The sequence below is a fragment of the Oncorhynchus mykiss genome, chromosome 13 (assembly GCF_057628025.1).
Source record: "Oncorhynchus mykiss isolate SJ-2025 chromosome 13, ASM5762802v1, whole genome shotgun sequence".
NCBI classification, from domain to species: Eukaryota; Metazoa; Chordata; class Actinopteri; order Salmoniformes; family Salmonidae; genus Oncorhynchus; species Oncorhynchus mykiss.
The window spans coordinates 21,658,966-21,677,796 of record NC_143034.1 but is presented as its reverse complement, the minus strand read 5'-3'; the positions used below and the strand labels follow the sequence as shown (position 1 = coordinate 21,677,796).

General features: G+C 42.1%; 1 protein-coding gene across 2 annotated transcripts; it reads left to right on the top strand.

The window, feature by feature from the left end:
- The first annotated feature begins 1,505 nt into the window (after positions 1-1,505).
- On the top strand, positions 1,506-13,323 carry LOC110487278 (uncharacterized). 2 transcript variants are annotated; one of them, XM_090195716.1, is made up of 10 exons: positions 1,506-1,734; positions 2,152-2,469; positions 3,467-3,868; positions 4,026-4,325; positions 4,442-4,474; positions 6,341-6,442; positions 6,679-6,709; positions 7,899-7,948; positions 8,071-8,105; positions 12,305-13,323. In XM_090195716.1, the coding sequence occupies exons 1-10, from the start codon at positions 1,665-1,667 to the stop codon at positions 12,398-12,400; spliced, it is 1,437 nt and encodes a 478-aa protein (XP_090051842.1). In that variant the 5' UTR covers positions 1,506-1,664; the 3' UTR covers positions 12,401-13,323. The 2 variants fall into 2 exon arrangements, with proteins under 2 accessions (XP_090051842.1, XP_090051843.1); XM_090195717.1 differs by having other exon boundaries at positions 7,899-7,958.
- The last annotated feature ends 5,508 nt before the right edge of the window (positions 13,324-18,831 follow it).

The window sequence follows — 18,831 nt, the reverse complement described above, 5'->3', positions numbered from 1 at the left end:
AAAGCAACTCTTGCCCTGATTTCGTCGACTTTGTTAACGAGGGACTGGACATTAGCGAGCAGTGCATCAATACGTGTTCATCATATTTGGAGTCCTCAATTTTTTCTGCATATTTGAAGTTCTCCACTTATTTTAAGTGTTTCTAAAATCCCCTATCGAGATAAATGAAGGGTGGAAAAGTGATTGGAATCATTTCCCTGTTTGACCGCTAGGTTGTATGGGTATTATGACATCTCCAATGTGGACACCTCTATTATTGCGCGTGTTTATGCAGCAAATGCACTATCACCACTTTGAAGTCAATATCTAGCTCTGGTCCAGGGCGCAGTCCTTCACTAGTAGAGGTTAGTAGAGGAACCCACACTCTTGCCATGGACCAGAGCTAATAGATATATCCATTTGTTTAATAAATGTCAAAGCAATACATTAAATATGACTAATTAAATGAATTCCATTGAAATATGATGTTAAAAGCACAATTGATTAAAATGTAAATAGCGTTCAAGTTTGGTTTTATTATGCTTCAGAACTGTCCCAGTTCTTGTCCATAAAAGTTCTATATGATCTATGGCAGGACGGCAGTGCAACTTCTCATCCACTAGGTGTCAGTGTTGTACTGCAAGGCGTCTCCAGATGCATTACACTACTTCATTGTGTCTGCTCTGTGCATGTTGCCTACTTACCCATATGATTAATGAACTTGTGAAGACTACATAAAGAGAACAGCCTCAATTCGTCGGGACATGGACTCCACAAGGTGTTGAAAGCATTCCAAAGGGATGCTGGCCCATGTTGACTCAAATCAAAAAATCAAATTCAAAATGTGTGTGTGTGTGTCACTTGTTAAATACACTTCAATCAGCGTAGATAAAGGGGAGACAGGTTCAACTCCAATGCTTCCCACAGTTTCGTAAAGTTGACTGGATGTCCTTTGGGTGGTGGACCATTCTTGATACACACGGGAAACTATTGAGTTTGAAAAACCCAGCAGCGTTGCAGTTCTTGACACAAACTGGTGTGCCTGGCATTTACTACCATACCCTGTTCAAAGGCGCATAAATATTTTGTCATGCCCATTCACAATCTGAATGACACACATACACAATCAAAGTCTCAATTGTCTCAAGGCTTAAAAATCCTCCTTGAACCTGCCTCCTCCCTTTCATCTACACTGACTGAAGTGTATTTAACAAGTGACATCAATAAGGGATCATAGCTTTCACCTGGATTCACCTGGCCAGTTTATGTCATGGAAAGAGCAAGTGTTCTTAATGTTTTGTATACTCAGTGTATGTCTCGTGCTCTGTGTACAATATGCATGGATCCACAAAAGGGACATTCTGTGGTCTTGGTTTATTATTATATGATCTCACATCCCATTAACAAACCCCTTAAAAGGAAGTGTGCCTGTATGTTGTACTTCCTCTCAGTCCTATTTTAAGACATTGTCATACTTTTCACACACACGCGCACGCACGCACGCACACACACACACACACACACACACACACACACACACACACACACACACACACACACACACACACACACACACACACACACACACACACACACACACACACACAAAGCAGATCCTGTTTGCCTCCACCTAGAGCAGATGCTTCCACATCCACACAGAAGAGAGACTGCTTGCTCCTTCAAAGATGCTTGTCTGTCGATACCATCTCTCACTTTGGATATTTGTTCTGCTCATCTGTTATCTACAACTTTGGGGTAAGTACTTTAAATATGAATTGACTGACACTTATGTTGTAGATGTCAGGGTAAAGAAGTTAAGCCATTTCAGTCACAGAGATATTTCACTGATGTTTGGCATCAGTTCTGTCATCTTTATTTCCTGACAATTTAAGTAGTCTATTTGGATGGGGTAATGTGATCCTAGATCACAGGAGGTTGGTGGCACCTTAATTGGGGAGGACGGGCTCGTGGTAGTGACCACAGAGGAATTAGTCGAATGGTATCAAATACATCAAATACATGGTTTCCAGGTGTTTGGTTCCATTCCATTTACTCCGTTCCGGACATTATTATGATCCGTTCTCCCCTCGGCAGCCTCCTGTGTCCTCTATCTGTTTAGTGGAATGCAGTGTTTACTATTACTGGGCCTCACACTTGACTGCTCCTCCCCAGTTACAGTATCCTCAGACCTCCACCCGGTCTACCCCCCAACACCCTCCCTCACCCAGGCCTCCTCCGTAGAAAACACCAGCCTGGGGGCTGTGGTCCTTGTCTGTCGGGCCCCTGAGGGCCCTGGAGGGACCCTGTTCAGACTCCACCGGGTTAAAAAGCTGGTGGACACCATGACTTTCCCCAGTGAGAGACAGGAGGCCCAGTTCACAGTGAGAGTGAGGGAGGATTCAGCCCGGGAGGTTCTATACTGCTGCCTATATCAGAACAGCCAAGGGATGTATAGCCCATACAGCCACTATCTGACTCTGAAACAACAAGGTGAGATTTAGAGTTTTATACTGATTTTGGATCAGGCAGTTGAGAATAAATAATTATGAAAATCAAAGTCACAGAAATCTTTTTCTGCAATTTATTGTAACTGTACATGGAAATGCTATTTCAAAGTGAGAAACGGTTCTGAGGTTTATGCTAGGTTTAAAGCCTCTGGTGATGGAAGTCAATAAACACTCCCATCCGCTTCTCCACCACCACTGGCCAAACTGCCATAGGTGTTCTCAGTGGTTACGTGTGTGTGTGCATGAATGTGTGTATCGTACTGTTACACCCTGTAGGTTATATAGAAACCACAAACATCACGCCTGACAGTTAAGGCAGGAAGTGTGAATGACAACAGAGGGTAAACTTAAATGGCAGTTCTCACATTACCTCAGAGACCGAATATACAATTTCTGCTAAATATCCCATGTCTAAATGTATAGTTTCAGTACACAGTGCCTATAGACAACTGTGAATTTGGTTTGATAAAGTGTATTACAAAAGTAACAAGCTCCTGAATTCATCTCCTTGGAGTTGAAAGAAAGCTCCCTTCTTTACTTTTCTTATAGTAGGAAGACTTCACCATGACAACCCCTTTATATCAAATCAAATGTATTTATAAAGCCCTTCCTACATCCGCTGATGTCACAAAGTGCTGTACAGAAACCCAGCCTAAAACCCAAACAGCAAGCAATGCAGATGTAGAAGCACGGCGGCTAGGGAAAAACTCCCCAGAAAGGTCGGAACCTAGGAAGAAACCTAGAGAGGAACCAGGCTATGAGGGGTGGCCAGTCCTCTTCTGGCTGTGCCGGGTGGAGATTATAACAGAACATGGCCAAGATGTTCAAATGTTCATAGATGACCAAATAACTTAAATTCACACAGTACACCTGATAAGACAGGAGAAATACTCCAGATAAAACAGACTGACCCTAGCCCCCCGACACATAAACAATTGCAGCATAAATCTCTCTCTCTCCCTCTCCCTCTCTCTGTCTAGGTGTAGCTTCTCCTAGAGCTCCTCCTCCTCCTCCTCCCCCTCCTCCCCCCCCTCTTCTCCCACCCATCCTCTCAGTTGATCCCCCAGGTGGTCAGGTGAAGCACGGCCAGACGTTATCCTTCCACTGCTCCCCCCCTCCTCCTCACTCCCAGCAGAGCCCGAAACCAGAGGCCTTCCTACTGCTGAGGACAGCTAAAGTGACTGGGCACTCCATGGGGAGGTCCATGGTCCACCCCCAGGCCTCCCTGGTGTCCCACTCCACAGCCCAGACCGGGGCCTTCCACCTGGGGCCCGTGAGGGGAGGCGAGGGGGGGTCCTACACCTGCCTCTACCAGGTTACAGTGCCTCGTCAGGGACCGGCTAATTCAACCGCCAGTCATCCAGTTCTTGTCACGGTCACAGGTGAGAGATCTGGTTGAGAGGTGAAATTACAGCTAGACACTGATCTAATGTCAGTTATGTATTTTATTCCCAATGGTTAAGGTTAGGATTGTGTGTGAGAAAAATCTGATACCCATACTCTCTCTCCATCTTTTCTCTGGTGGGCCTGCCATCCCAGAGCTGTTGCCGGTGCCCTCTCTCTCTCTCCAGAGCCAGGCTGGGGAGTGGGCCTTGGTGTGTACTGGCTCACCTGCCTTCCCTGGTGCCCGCTTCTCTCTATACCGCCTGGGAAGTACCTTCCCTGATGCCACCCGTAGTGCCCCCGCTACCCGACATCGTGCCCTTTTTGCTCTCTCATCCCTGCCTGCCCAGGACGGCCCGTTGACGGACCAGTACCAGTGCCAATACAGTTCCCTGCTGGGAGCAGAGTGGAGCCACTCAGAGAGAAGTGCACTGCTGGCTGTGCCTAGAGTCATAGGTCTGCATCTCTCTGATGTCTGTGTCTGTCTGAGCTTGTGTGCGTCAACTCACACCACTCCAGAGGCAGCCTTGAATTATTTTTCACCTATAATATTGTCTGTCATTGTCTTCCAGAAAAGACCACCATCTCCCCTTCCTCCTCACCAGGTAACTCACGGAACCACTACAATCAACAAATCACCCTCTGACGTGGTATTGATATTAGACACAGTGTGGGCTTGGTGTTTGGTATTGATATTAGACACATTGTGGGTCTGATGTTTGGTATTGATATTAGACACAGTGTGGGCTTGGTGTTTGGTATTGATATTAGACACAGTGTGGGCCTGATGTTTGGTATTGACATTAGACACAGTGTGGGCTTGGTGTTTGGTATTGATGTTAGACATAGTGTGGGCCTGATGTTTGGTATTGATATTAGACACAGTGTGGGCCTGATGTTTGGTATTGATGTTAGACACAGTGTGGGCCTGATGTTTGTTATTGATGTTAGACACAGTGTGGGTTTGGTGTTTGGTAATTGATGTTAGACACAGTGTGGGCCTGATGTTTGGTATTGATATTAGACACAGTGTGGGCCTGATGTTTGGTATTGATATTAGACACAGTGTGGGCCTGATGTTTGGTATTGATGTTAGACACAGTGTGGGCCTGATGTTTGGTATTGATGTTAGACACAGTGTGGGCTTGGTGTTTGGTATTGATATTAGACACAGTGTGGGCTTGGTGTTTGGTATTGATATTAGACACAGTGTGGGCTTGGTGTTTGGTATTGATATTAGACAGTGTGGGCTTGGTGTTTGGTATTCATGTTAGACACAGTGTGGGCCTGATGTTTGGTATTGATATTAGACACAGTGTGGGCTTGGTGTTTGGTATTGATATTAGACACAGTGTGGGCTTGGTGTTTGGTATTCATGTTAGACACAGTGTGGGCCTGATGTTTGGTATTGATGTTAGACACAGTGTGGGCCTGATGTTTGGTATTGATATTAGACACAGTGTGGGCCTGATGTTTGGTATTGATATTAGACACAGTGTGGGCTTGGTGTTTGGTATTCATGTTAGACACAGTGTGGGCTTGGTGTTTGGTAATTGATGTTAGACACAGTGTGGGCCTGATGTTTGGTATTGATATTAGACACAGTGTGGGCCTGATGTTTGGTATTGATATTAGACACAGTGTGGGCCTGATGTTTGGTATTGATATTACACACAGTGTGGGCCTGATGTTTGGTATTGATATTAGACACAGTGTGGGCCTGATGTTTGGTATTGATATTAGACACAGTGTGGGCCTGATGTTTGGTATTGATATTAGACACAGTGTGGGCCTGATGTTTGGTATTGATGTTAGACACAGTGTGGGCCTGATGTTTGGTATTGATGTTAGACACAGTGTGGGCCTGATGTTTGGTATTGATATTAGACACAGTGTGGGCCTGATGTTTGGTATTGATGTTAGACACAGTGTGGGCCTGATGTTTGGTATTGATATTAGACACAGTGTGGGCCTGATGTTTGGTATTGATATTAGACACAGTGTGGGCTTGGTGTTTGGTATTGATATTAGACACAGTGTGGGCCTGATGTTTGGTATTGATATTAGACACAGTGTGGGCCTGATGTTTGGTATTGATGTTAGACACAGTGTGGGCTTGGTGTTTGGTATTGATATTAGACACAGTGTGGGCTTGGTGTTTGGTATTGATATTAGACACATTGTGGGCCTGATGTTTGGTATTGATGTTAGACACAGTGTGGGCTTGGTGTTTGGTATTGATATTAGACACATTGTGGGCCTGATGTTTGGTATTGATGTTAGACACAGACACAATTTCCACAGATTTGTCATTCTCCCAAAAATGTCCAATAATTATAACCTGGAAATTACAACGACATTTCCTGTTGCTGCAGGATTAGTTTCCTGCTGTAGCAAACTGGCTCTATCTAAGATAATACGTATGCATATGGGGGCTCGTTGATTGACAGGTGATATTGTCTTTCTGGTAGGGCTGACTGGAGTGGACTGGCCTCTGGTGTTGGGATATCTTTCTGTTGTGGTTCTGTTCTTCATTGTACTGGTGGGCGTGGGTGTGGCGGTGCAGAGGAAAGGTAATGTTACACCTGTTAACCTATACTCTGTTCCCAGAACAGTTTGTGCTCTCTTGTCAACCAGGAGCGGTTTACCTTAATAAGAGTTGGCAGGACAGCACAAACTGATCTGGGATCAGGCTAGTAAACCTTTAAAGAAATGTCCTTTACCATTCAAAATATGACATCACTGACTCTGTTCATTACACCTTTTCAGTTTTTAATTCTCTTCTCTCGTTTCTCTTCTCATTGTCCAGTTAAGGTGATGGCGGAAGAAAAGCGTAAAAGGTGGGTGTTGGATCCTCTATGAGTCTCTAACTTTCAGGGAAGTACAGTAATATCATAGAGCATGAGATGTTTTAGAATAGTTTTCTAATAGTATTTCTCCCTTTAGAATAGTTTCTAATAGTATTTCTCCCTTCAGAATAGTATTTCTATTAGTATTTCTCCCTTTAGAATAGTATTTCTAATAGTATTTCTCCCTTTAGAATAGTATTTCTAATAGTATTTCTCCCTTTAGTATCATTTTTCAAATAGTATTTCTCCCTTTAGAAAAGTTTTCTAATAGTATTTCTCCCTTTAGAAAAGTTTTCTAATAGTATTTCTCCCTTTAGAAAAGTTTTCTAATAGTATTTCTCCCTTTAGAAAAGTTTTCTAATAGTATTTCTCCCTTTAGAATAGTTTTCTAATAGTATTTCTCCCTTCAGAATAGTTTTCTAATAGTATTTATCCCTTCAGAATAGTATTTCTAATAGTATTTCTCCCTTTAGAATAGTAATTCTAACAGTATTTCTCCCTTTAGTATCATTTTTCAAATAGTTTTTCTCCCTTTAGAATAGTTTTCTAATCATATTTCTCCCCTTAGAATAGTATTTCTAATAGTATTTCTCCCTTTAGAATAGTTTTCTAATAGTATTTATCTCGTTAGAATAGTTTTCTAATAGTATTTCTCCCTTTAGAATAGTTTTCTAATAGTATTTCTCCCTTTAGAATAGTTTTCTAATAGTATTTCTCCCTTTAGAAAAGTTTTCTAATAGTATTTCTCCCTTTAGAATAGTTTTCTAATAGTATTTCTCCCTTCAGAATAGTTTTCTAATAGTATTTATCCCTTCAGAATAGTATTTCTAATAGTATTTCTCCCTTTAGAATAGTAATTCTAACAGTATTTCTCCCTTTAGTATCATTTTTCAAATAGTTTTTCTCCCTTTAGAATAGTTTTCCAATCATATTTCTACCCTTAGAATAGTATTTCTAATAGTATTTCTCCCTTTAGAATAGTTTTCTAATAGTATTTATCTCGTTAGAATAGTTTTCTAATAGTATTTCTCCCTTTAGAATAGTTTTCTAATAGTATTTCTAATAGTATTTCTCCCTTTAGAATAGTTTTCGAATAGTTTTTCTCCTTTTAGAATAGTTTTCTAATAGTATTTCTCCCTTTAAAATAGTATTTCTAGTAGTATTTCTCTCTTGTGTCTAGGGAGGGGGCTCTTCTATGGGCCAAGCTTCATTCCGGGGACCATGTTCTTGGTGAGTGTTTGTAAGTGAATAGAGTGATTCAATGATCTCATGTCTCATAATGCCTTCATATAGTCATCAGCACTGACATCCTTCTTTACATGATTCTGTTTGTTTGTGTTGTTGTTTTCCAGACCTCACCCTCAAACGTGTCAGCATTACCTCTCAGGTAAGGTCTCTCTCTCTCCAATTCAACTCAATATACTTTGTTATTTATCTAAAAGGTCAACCTACTCTCATTGACTTCCTCCACCTTTTGGACGCCTAAGCAACAACCACATGTCTAATCATACATCACAACTATATCTCTCTCATAGACTTTATTGACATGGAAAGTTAAATGACTTACATTGTCAGAATATATATATATATATATATATATATATATATATATATATATATATAAGAAATTGAGGGACCAACAGCAATAACAATAGTAGTAGTGGAAATGGGATTACCATGAACAGCAACTACAACAACAATATCAATGGGAATAATAATACATTAAAGCAATGTTAGTAGACCAGTCTCAACCTGACTGAGAAGCCACATGGCTTGGTATGAAAAGCAAAACAACATGGGAAATATTATTGACATTACATTGCACTTTTTATTGGCTGACCCTCAGGTTGTGTGCTCCCTGAGTCTGTACCTAGTCAGTGTTTCCCTCAGTTTTCTATCAGTCACAGTGGTCAGATAGTCTGCCACCATGTACTGTCTGTTTAGAGCCAAATAGCATTGAAGTTTACTTAGATTTTCTTGTGGTGTCTTTCCAATAGGTGATATATTTATATTTATATATTTTATTTTTGTTTTGTGATGATTTGGTTGGGCCAGATTTTCTGAGTGCTGTCCTGAGGCTCTATGGGGTTGGTTTGGGTTGGTGAACTGAGCCCCAGAACCAGCTGGCTGAGGGGACTCTTCCCTTGTTTCATGTGTTGACATTATAGGACTTAGTGATGGAATGTTTTGGGGTCACTTGTTTTTATATGGTTGTAAAATTTGCAGGCTCGTTTTTCAATTCGAATAAGGAGGGTGTATTGGCCCAATTCTGAATATTTCTTTGCACTTGCAATACAGTCTTGCAAAACACTGCATGTAGTATTTCGATGGGATGTTTGTCTCATTTAGTAAATTCATTATTAGAGATTGGACCACATACTTCCCTGCCATATAGAGCAATTGGTTCTATAACTGATTGGAACATTTTGAGCCAGATTCTAATTGAAATTTAGATTTTAATGTTCCTTTTAATGGCATAGAATGCTCTTCTTGCTTTGTCTCAGCTCGTTTACAGCCATGTGAAAGCTACCTGTCTTGTTGATATTTAGTCCTAGATACGTGTCATTTTGGTGTGTTGTAATAGAACTGTGTCCAAATAGAATCATTATATTCAGGTTTATTAGGTTAACTGTCAGAGCCCAGGTCTGACAGAACCTGTGACGGCGATCTAGGTGCTGCTGTAACCCCTCCTTAGTGGGAGACAGCAGCACCAGGTCATTTGCGTACAGCAGACACTTGATTTCGGTGTTGTGTACGGTGAAACCAGTTGCTTCAGATTCGTCTAATGTTTTTGCCAATTCATTAATGTAGATGTTAAATAGTGTTGGACTTATTGAGCAGCCCTGTTTCACTCCCTGTCCCTGAGAGAAGAAGTCTGTTTGCTTGTTGTTAATTCATTAATTAATGTAGATGTTAAATAGTGTTGGACTTATTGAGCAGCCCTGTTTCACTCCCTGTCCCTGAGAGAAGAAGTCTGTTTGCTTGTTGCAAAACACATATTTGTTTTTAGTGTACATTGATTTAATAACATCATTATGTTTTCCTCCAATACCACTTTCTATTAGTTCATTTAAAAAAAAGACTTGTGTGTCAAATTGAGTAGATTGGGCCTTTGTTTTGGTTTACTCGTTGGTCAATTAGAGTGTGGAGGGTGTAAATGTGGTCTGTTGTACAATTTCTTTTTTTTTTTAAATTCTGGCTTCTGCTCAGGACGTTGTGTTCATCAAGGAAATGACGTAGTCTACTATTTATGATACTGCCGAGAATTTTCCCCAAGTTGCTGTTAACGCAAATTCCTCTGTCATTATTTGGGTCAAATGTGTCTCCCTTTTTATAGATTGGTCTGACCAATCCTTGGTTCCAGAAATAGGCGGAAATGCCTTCAGTGAGGATAATGTTGAAGAGTTTGAGTATAGCCAATTTGAATTTGTGATCTGTAAATTATATCATTTTCATTTAAAATACCATCAGCACCACAGGCCTATTTGGGTTGGAGAGTATATCGTTTTTCCAATCATTCTTCTTCTGTAGTTGGGGTATCCACAGGATTCTGATAGTCTTTGAATGCTGATTCAAGTATTTGATATTGTTCTTTGTTATATTGCTGTAGAGGTTTGCAAAGATGATTTCTCCACATATCCCCATTTTGGATAGCCAATTCCTCATGATGAGATTTGTTTCATTTATTCAAATTCTCCCGGAAGTGGTTTGATTCTATGGATTCCACAGTTCCATTCAGCTGATTTCTAATGTGCTGTTCCTTTTTTGTTCTTAGGGTGTGTTTGTATTGCTTCAGTGTTTCCCCATATTGAAGGCGTATATTGTTGTTGTCTGATTCTGTGTTTTGCATTAGATATAGTTCTCAATGACTTTCTTCGATTTTTGCAATCATTATCAAACCATTTTTGATTATCTATTATTTTTGGTTTGCTCTTATGTTTCTTTAGATTAGCCAAGGAGGCTCCTTTGTCAAATACAGTGGGGCAAAAAAGTATTTAGTCAGCCACCAATTGTGCAAGTTCTCCCACTAAAAAAGATGAGAGAGGCCTGTAATTTTCATCATAGGTACACTTCAATTATGACAGACAAATAGAGAAAAAAAATCCAGAAAATCACATTGTAGGATTTTTTATGAATTCATTTGCAAATTATGGTGGAAAATAAGTATTTGGGGTTTGAAGCTGGGGTGTGGCTCGTCTGGGTAGGTTTGAAGCTGGGCTGAGCTGAGCTGGGCTGGCCTGAGCTGCACTGGCTGTGGTGGGCGTTGAGGTTGGTGGTGCTGTGGCCGGGGCTGGGGGAGCCTGGGTGCTGGTCCGGGGTGTTGCCTTAGTGATCTCGGGGGTGGAGATTGTTTCGCTGTTTCTGGGTGGAGAGGTCGGGTTTAAAGTCCTTGAGAGTCTTGGCAAGGATGGTGACTGTCTCCCTGTACAGGTGAACATGGTCCTAGAGAAAGTCCAGATCGAGGGTGGGATGGTGGGCCAAGTGTACATTGACGTTTATTCTGTGGATTGTGGCAGGGTGGAAGTCCTTCCTCTGTAGAGGGGTTGACACCACGATCCAAGAGTTGGGGGAAGATTGCAGAGATCTCTCTCACTCTCATTTCTGGGTTATATTGGCAAGGGAAACATATGTTAACATTTCCAAAGCAAGTGGAGTAGATCATTTACAGTAAAATTAATGGTAAACATTACACTCACAGAAGTTCCAAAAGAATAAAGACATTTCCAATGTCATATTATGTCTATATACAGTGTTGTAACAATGTGCAAATAGTTCAAGTACAAAAGGGAAAATAATGAAACATCACTATGTTTGTTTTCACAACGGGGTTTGTTCTTCACTGGTTGCCCTTTTCTTGTCACAACAGTAGTGAGCACATAGCCGGTCTTCTCTTGAGAGCCATGTCTGCCTACGACGGCCTTTCTCAATAGCAAGGCTACGCTCACTGAGTCTGTACATAGTCAAAGCTTTCCTTAAGCCTGGGTCAGTCACAGTGGTCAGCTATTCTGCCACTGTGTACTCTCTGTCTAGGGCCAAATAGCATTCTAGTTTGCTCTGTTTTTGTTGTTGATTCTTTCCAATGTGTCAAGTAATGATCTCATGTGTTGGTTGGGTCTAAATGTGTTGCTGTCCTGGGGCTCTGTGGTCTCTGTCTGCCTCCCTACTGAACACAAACACAATTTGAGTCAACTTCCCATGACTGTGACCTGGGCCAGCCTGCATGGGCCCTCCTCCTCTCGTTAGCTGTAATCATCTCATTAATTAGCTTGATGAGGTGGACTTATTAAGCTAAACCCTCTCCCCAGACAAGGTGCTAGTATATGGGTTACCGTGGACAGAGTCACCACGATGCTATCGTCACGACTTCATGTGAAGCTATAATCCATCAGGGGAAACGGACTGTCTTTGGATCCTAATTAGCCTTCTAAAGGAAGTGTTTAGATTTTACGTAATGAAACCACATTTGTGCGTGCATGTGTTGCTTCAAAAGAAAAAGGAAGTTTTCAAATTTGACTTAAATGTGCTGTAATAATGAAACCGCGCGTGTGTGTGTGTGTGTGTGTGTGTGTGTGTGTGCGTGTGTAGGAATGGGGTAACGACGACAGAGCAGCAGAGACAGCCTTCAGCAGGTCCCCTCCATGGAGAACTCTCTCTACATTTGGCAACACACCATCCTCCTGACCTCTTTCACCTCTCTCTCGTTCCCTCTATTCTCACTCGCTCGCTCGCTCTCTATTCCTTTTTCTGTCCATCTTCTTATGTCTCTCTCCCTGACCCTTCTCATCTCTATACAGTACTTCTCTTCATGCTCCCTGTCCTTTCTGATCTCTCGTTCTCTCTGTCACCTTTCCTTTTCCTCTCCATCCTTCTTCTCTCTCTTTCCCTCTCCATCCTTCTTCTCTCTCTTTCCCTCTCCATCCTTCTTCTCTCTCTGTCCCTCTCCATCCTTCTTTTCTCTCTGTCCCTCTCCATCCTTCTTCTCTCTCTTTCCCTCTCCATCCTTCTTTTCTCTCTCCCTGAACCCTTTCCCTCTCTATCCCTCTCTTCTCTCTCCCTGAACCCTTTCCCTCTCCATCCTTCTTTTCTCTCTCCATAAACCCTTTCCCTCTCTATCCCTCTCTTCTCTCTCCCTGAACCCTTTCCCTCTCTATCCCTCTCTTCTCTCTCCCTGAACCCTTTCCCTCTCTATCCCTCTCTTCTCTCTCCCTGAACCCTTTCCCTCTCTATCCCTCTCTTCTCTCTCCCTGAACCCTTTCCCTCTCTTCTCTCTCCCTGAACCCGTTTCTTTTCTATCTATCTATATTAATTTATCTAAAAGGTCAACCTACTCTCTTTGACTTCCTCCACCTTTTGGACATCTAAGCAACAACCACATGTCTAATCATACATCACAGCTCTCTCTATCTATGGGAAACATGTTCTCTCTGTTTACATTTATGGCTGAAAAAATAGCCGTGATTACAGGAACAGAGAAGTCCACATTTCCTCTAACGTGTTGAGTTTCACAAGTTTGCATTAGGTCACTTTCACTGAATCTTATTGAATTTCATCAGTTGTTTCATGTACATAAAATGTATTTTATAATAAAAGCTGTAATTTAATTCTAGCGGCTTCAGGTGTTTGAGTGTGATGCACGAGGACTTATTTTCACTCTTTTCTGAAAGTAAGGCCACATGTAAAAATATGTGAAATGTCCCTTTAATCAAGAGTATTCATTTGCCCTACAAATGTTTTTAACATTGAAGTTCCATGAAAGAGACACTAGAGGGCACTCTCCGTGAAGAGTTTGTACTTTAACAGCGATAGCTTCTCTTTTACAATTTGTCAGCTGGAAATGATTGAACGTGCGTCAGTTCAGCTCCACCTCCCCAGTTTAATGTCTCACCCACAGTTATTGTCAGTGGAAAAACGTAAGAGAGGGCCAGGTTACAGCAAACCCTAGACCTCTGGAACAATGTGTTCACAATACACACAGGAGAGGAAACCACATATTGTCATGCATTATAATCAGATGTGTGGTTGTTGCTTAGATGTCCAAAAGGCGGAGGAAGCCAATGAGACACACTGCTAGACCGATACTGAAACGGCACAACGCATTACTAAAGGCAGAGCGAGGAGAGAAGTATTGTGGTGATACATCACTGATACTTGTTTATGAGTTTCTATTACAGACTATAAATCACACAAGTAATAGTAGCATCATTGTACCGGTGGCAATTGGTCAGAAAGGCCACTCTGTATGACTCCTAGTTGTTTAAGTCGGACAGGGTTGACATGGGATCGCTGCTAGCCGGACCTGTGAGTTTACAGGTGGCCGTGAGATAAGACTTCAGGAGATAAGAGCTGCTGACGATTATCCCAAATGGTACCCTATTCTTGATATAGTGCACTACTTCTGACCAGGGCCCATAGGGCTTTGGGCAAAAGTAGTGCCCTGCATAGGGAATAGGGTACCCACTAATCCAGCACCACTGTTCAAGCCAAAGGCTGCTCTCTATTCAAAACACTCCACATGAATATGAGTTAATGGATGACCTGGGCACCCTACTTCTTTACTGTAGTACTTCACTGTAAGTATATTGCCTGCTATATGGGGACACACGTCACCCTATGAGGCCTGGTCAAAAGTAGTGCGCTACATATAGGGAATAGGGTACCATTTTGGATACCTCCCAGGAATTTCTGTTGTATGAATATGTAACGGCCCATGATGGTTTGAAGGAGTGATGTGATTGTTGAGCACAAATCTACAATCCCTCAGGTCAGGACGAAGGATGTTGTTTCTGCAATAACCATTGGCTTATTGCCTGGAAGGAAGCAGAAATATCATTGTTTTAAAGGTGCCTGGAAATAGAGACTGTACAGTAGGACCACGACACCCTTGCTGAGCATCGATCGTCACGTTCCTGAACGAGACATGTCCTTCATTTAGGGTCAACACCGATGCTTTTTTCACACGTTTCTGACCCTGTCAATACCGTGATTATCACATGGTCCTTTACAGCACCGTTCCAGACACTATGGAGGATGAATAACCAGGCCCGCTCAATACAGCTCTGCTCGGTAGTGTGAAAAGAGTACAACCCTCCCTCTTCAACCATAAGATATTCAGTACGACCCTCCCTCTTCAACCATAAGATATTCAGTAGCTCTAAGAGTACGACCCTCCCTCTTCAACCATAAGATATTCAGTACGACCCTCCCTCTTCAACCATAAGATATTCAGTAGCTCTAAGAGTACGACCCTCCCACTTCAACCATAAGATATTCAGTACGACCCTCCCTCTTCAACCATAAGATATTCAGTAGCTCTAAGAGTACGACCCTCCCTCTTCAACCATAAGATATTCAGTACGACCCTCCCTCTTCAACCATAAGATATTCAGTAGCTCTAAGAGTACGACCCTCCCTCTTCAACCATAAGATATTCAGTAGCTCTAAGAGTACGACCCTCCCACTTCAACCATAAGATATTCAGTACGACCCTCCCTCTTCAACCATAAGATATTCAGTAGCTCTAAGAGTACGACCCTCCCTCTTCAACCATAAGATATTCAGTACGACCCTCCCTCTTCAACCATAAGACATTCAGCAGCTCTGTGTGTTTTACTAACTGAAGTATTTCATTCATTTCGCTGTTCTGCCAGGTATCAAAAGAACAGAGCACACACCCACACAGGGCATGCAAAACTTCCATTCATCTAGAACACACACACACTTGCCTGTGAGTAGGGACTATTACTGGCGTCGTGCACCTGGTATCTGTATGGTGTTTGTCAGCATACCTGACTGTTGTAGGCTACTGTAGGCTGACAATGCCCCACCCAGTCCTAGGAGGCCATGCATACAATAGGGAAATAAGGTTTTACATGGCTCCTTGTAAATGAATGGGAGATGAAAACTGAACTATTGCCTACCGATCCCATCTCAGTGAAGAAGGCACACGGTGTTTACTGGCATGTTGGGTTACAAAACGCACAAAACGCACATAACTCTCTGATTATTCTGTCCTTGCCACAAAGACCCATTACAACAGACCGACTAATCCACCCAACACCGTCACACCACAACGCTACAGTCATGCATTCAGGCTGTTGGATGAATGTTTTGTCAAGGTAACATTCAGGTCAAATTCAGGCTTGTATAAAGCTGCTTTGGTTGGAGATTTGCGTTTACAGAATTGATTATTGAAGGCATAGTGCAGATAGATCTTGTAGTATTTTGCTCATCGGTCCATTCATTGGGCCCCGATCATGTGCATGTCATTGTCAGCAGTCAAGTTTTTAAGATAGAGTACTTATATTAAATAAGTGTTCAATTCTATACTTGATCCCTTCATGTGGTGGTATCCACACTGTCATTGTCCAGGTGTCATCATTAAAGTATGTGATGAGGTGTGTTTGATTTATTCTTGAAAATGAAGTTCTGTCAGGTGAAATATCATTTTGATGTTCTATATCAACAGTTAGGTTGACTTTCCATGTAACTTGGTATCATACAATATTACTCAGATAAAATGTGTGTATTATGAATGAGTTGTTATACAGACGATGGCGCTGGTTAATCGTGTGCGTGTCATATTATTCATTTTGTGCACCGCCAGCGTTGCTATGGCAGCACCAATGACAGACAGCCCATAGTGTTTGCCAGCACCAATGGGCTACGTCCAGTCAGACTGGAACTGTTGAATTATTCAAAGGAGAGATTGGGGAGGTCACTAAAAGTGTGATATTCAGATCTTATGATCTCACCTGTGTGGTTCAGTGTATGGTTCAGTGTATGGTTCAGTGTATGGTTCAGTGTATGGTTCAGTGTGTGGTTCTATGTATGGTTCAGTGTATGGTTCAGTGTGTGGTTCAGTGTATGGTTCAGTGTATGGTTCAGTGTATGGTTCAGTGTATGGTTCAGTGTGTGGTTCTATGTATGGGTCAGTGTATGGTTCAGTGTATGGTTCAGTGTGTGGTTCAGTGTATGGTTCATTGTATGGTTCATTGTATGGTTCAGTGAGCGTGTGATTTGATTTATTTCATTTAACCATGCTAGTCAATTAAGAACCCATTCTTCTTTATAATAATGGCCTGGGAGGAGGTAAAAGGCCTCCTGTGGGGACGGGGGATAAACATTCTCTTGTTAAAGAACTGTAAGACAAAACAGACAGAAGACACTGGCAACAGCACAACCAGAACAGCAAATAAACAGTGGATGGGTGTGTGTGTGAAGTGAAACAACATTCTTCCTTACATAAGGAAATGCAAACTAGTGACAGCTAGAAACAGCTGCATGTCTCAACAACCTGTTCATCTATTTGTCCTTTGAACTCCTCCAGGGACACCAGGTTCTGTCGATAGGTTGGCTTGGATTCCAACACCAGAGGGAACCACCCTTTTCCCATGCTTGGTCCTAATTCGGTACTGTTAGCATAAAACAAGATTGAGATCTGAGTTGTATGTGTTCTCATTTCGAGCTGGAAGAGAGGATAGATAAAACGTCATTTTTCCTAAAATGGTCTTCAGAATAAAATGTGCCAGTGTTTTGTTTGTGTCCACAACACTAGAGATCACAGTGGTGAGTTGGACCTCTCTGATTGGTGACAAAACGAAGGGCTGCATGACACAGAGTCAAGAGCCTTCAGTGTGGAGCGTGAAGCTTGCTCATTAATAGTATCACCATAGTCCAACACAGAGAGAAAAGTACAACGAATCAATTCCTTTCTGGCAGCAAAGGAAAAACAAGCTTTGTGTCGGTAGAAAAACCCAAAACGCAGCTTGAGTTTCCTGACAAGGTTCTCTACATGAGTGGTGAAGCTCACATTCTCATCCACCCAAACTCCCAGATATTTGGATGTTTCCAAGGTATTAATTACATGGGTTTCAGTGTTTATTATTGGAAAATACCGTACAGGTTTTAGAGGAATTCAGAACAAGCTTCAAATGGAACAGATTCTGTTGAAGGATGTTAAAACAGGGATGTTAAAACAGGTTGAAGGATGTTAAAACAGGGATGTTAAAACAGGTTGAAGGATGTTAAAACAGGGATGTTAAAACAGGTTGAAGGATGTTAAAACAGGTTGGAGCTTTTTCAAAAGCCAAAGTCAAACTGCTGCCACTTGAATAAGGAACAGTGTCATCCGCATAAAAACGTACATCAGCTGCCTCAATATTTTTCCCAATTTAGTTGAACTACAGACAAACAACAGGGGACCTAAAACGCATCCTTGAGGCACAACTCTACGGCACAGAGCGCAGAAGAAGTACAGTGCATTCGGGAAGTATTCAGACCCCTTCTCTTTTTCCACATCTTGTTACATTACAGCCTTGTTCTAAAATCGATTAAATAAATAAAAAATCCTCATCAATCTACACACAATACCCCATACAATACCCCATACAACACCCCATACAATACCCCATACTTGGCCACTGTTAAATCTGTAGCGTAAAGCGGGTACAGCCTCAGTGTTCCCACTAAACGCTCAGCCTCAGTGTTCACAGTAAACGCTCAGCCTCAGTGTTCACAGTAAACGCTCAGTCTCAGTGTTCACAGTAAACGCTCAGCCTCAGTGTTCACAGTAAACGCTCAGCCTCAGTGTTCACAGTAAACGCTCAGCCTCAGTGTTCACAGTAAACGCTCAGCCTCAGTGTTCACAGTAAACGCTCAGCCTCAGTGTTCACAGTAAACGCTCAGCCTCAGTGTTCACAGTAAATGCTCAGCCTCAGTGTTCACAGTAAACGCTCAGCCTCAGTGTTCCCACTAAACGCTCGCTGGAAGTTGCACAGAACTTTCCCAACCTTCAAGTTAGCCAGCCGCAACTTCCAGCACGCGTTTAGCTCAATCATTGTTCGACACAACCACCCAAAAAGGGCAAGGTACATGTTAGGCGTTTTAACTTGAAACAAAACTCTACTAAGACACACCATTGATGTCATTGTGACTATGCTGTCATTCATTGATTGAGTGTATGACATTTGTACGCCGTATGCCTGTGTCAACCCAGCCCAAAGGCAGTAAAAACTGGGCAAGGCTCGCGAGTTATCCCGTGACAGTGGGTGATCCACCCTGCTGATACAACAGCTCCTCACATCACCACTACTGTGTGTGCACCTAGTCCTTCT

What these genes read in the sequence shown, in the direction of transcription:
- LOC110487278 (XM_090195716.1), top strand. Translation starts at nt 1,665, where the DNA reads ATGCTTGTCTGTCGATACCATCTCTCACTTTGGATATTTGTTCTGCTC. An exon ending in AGTTCTTGTCACGGTCACAG is followed by an intron (nt 3,869 to 4,025) that starts GTGAGAGATCTG and finishes CTGCCATCCCAG; the next exon opens with AGCTGTTGCCGGTGCCCTCT. An exon ending in CTCCCCTTCCTCCTCACCAG is followed by an intron (nt 4,475 to 6,340) that starts GTAACTCACGGA and finishes TCTTTCTGGTAG; the next exon opens with GGCTGACTGGAGTGGACTGG.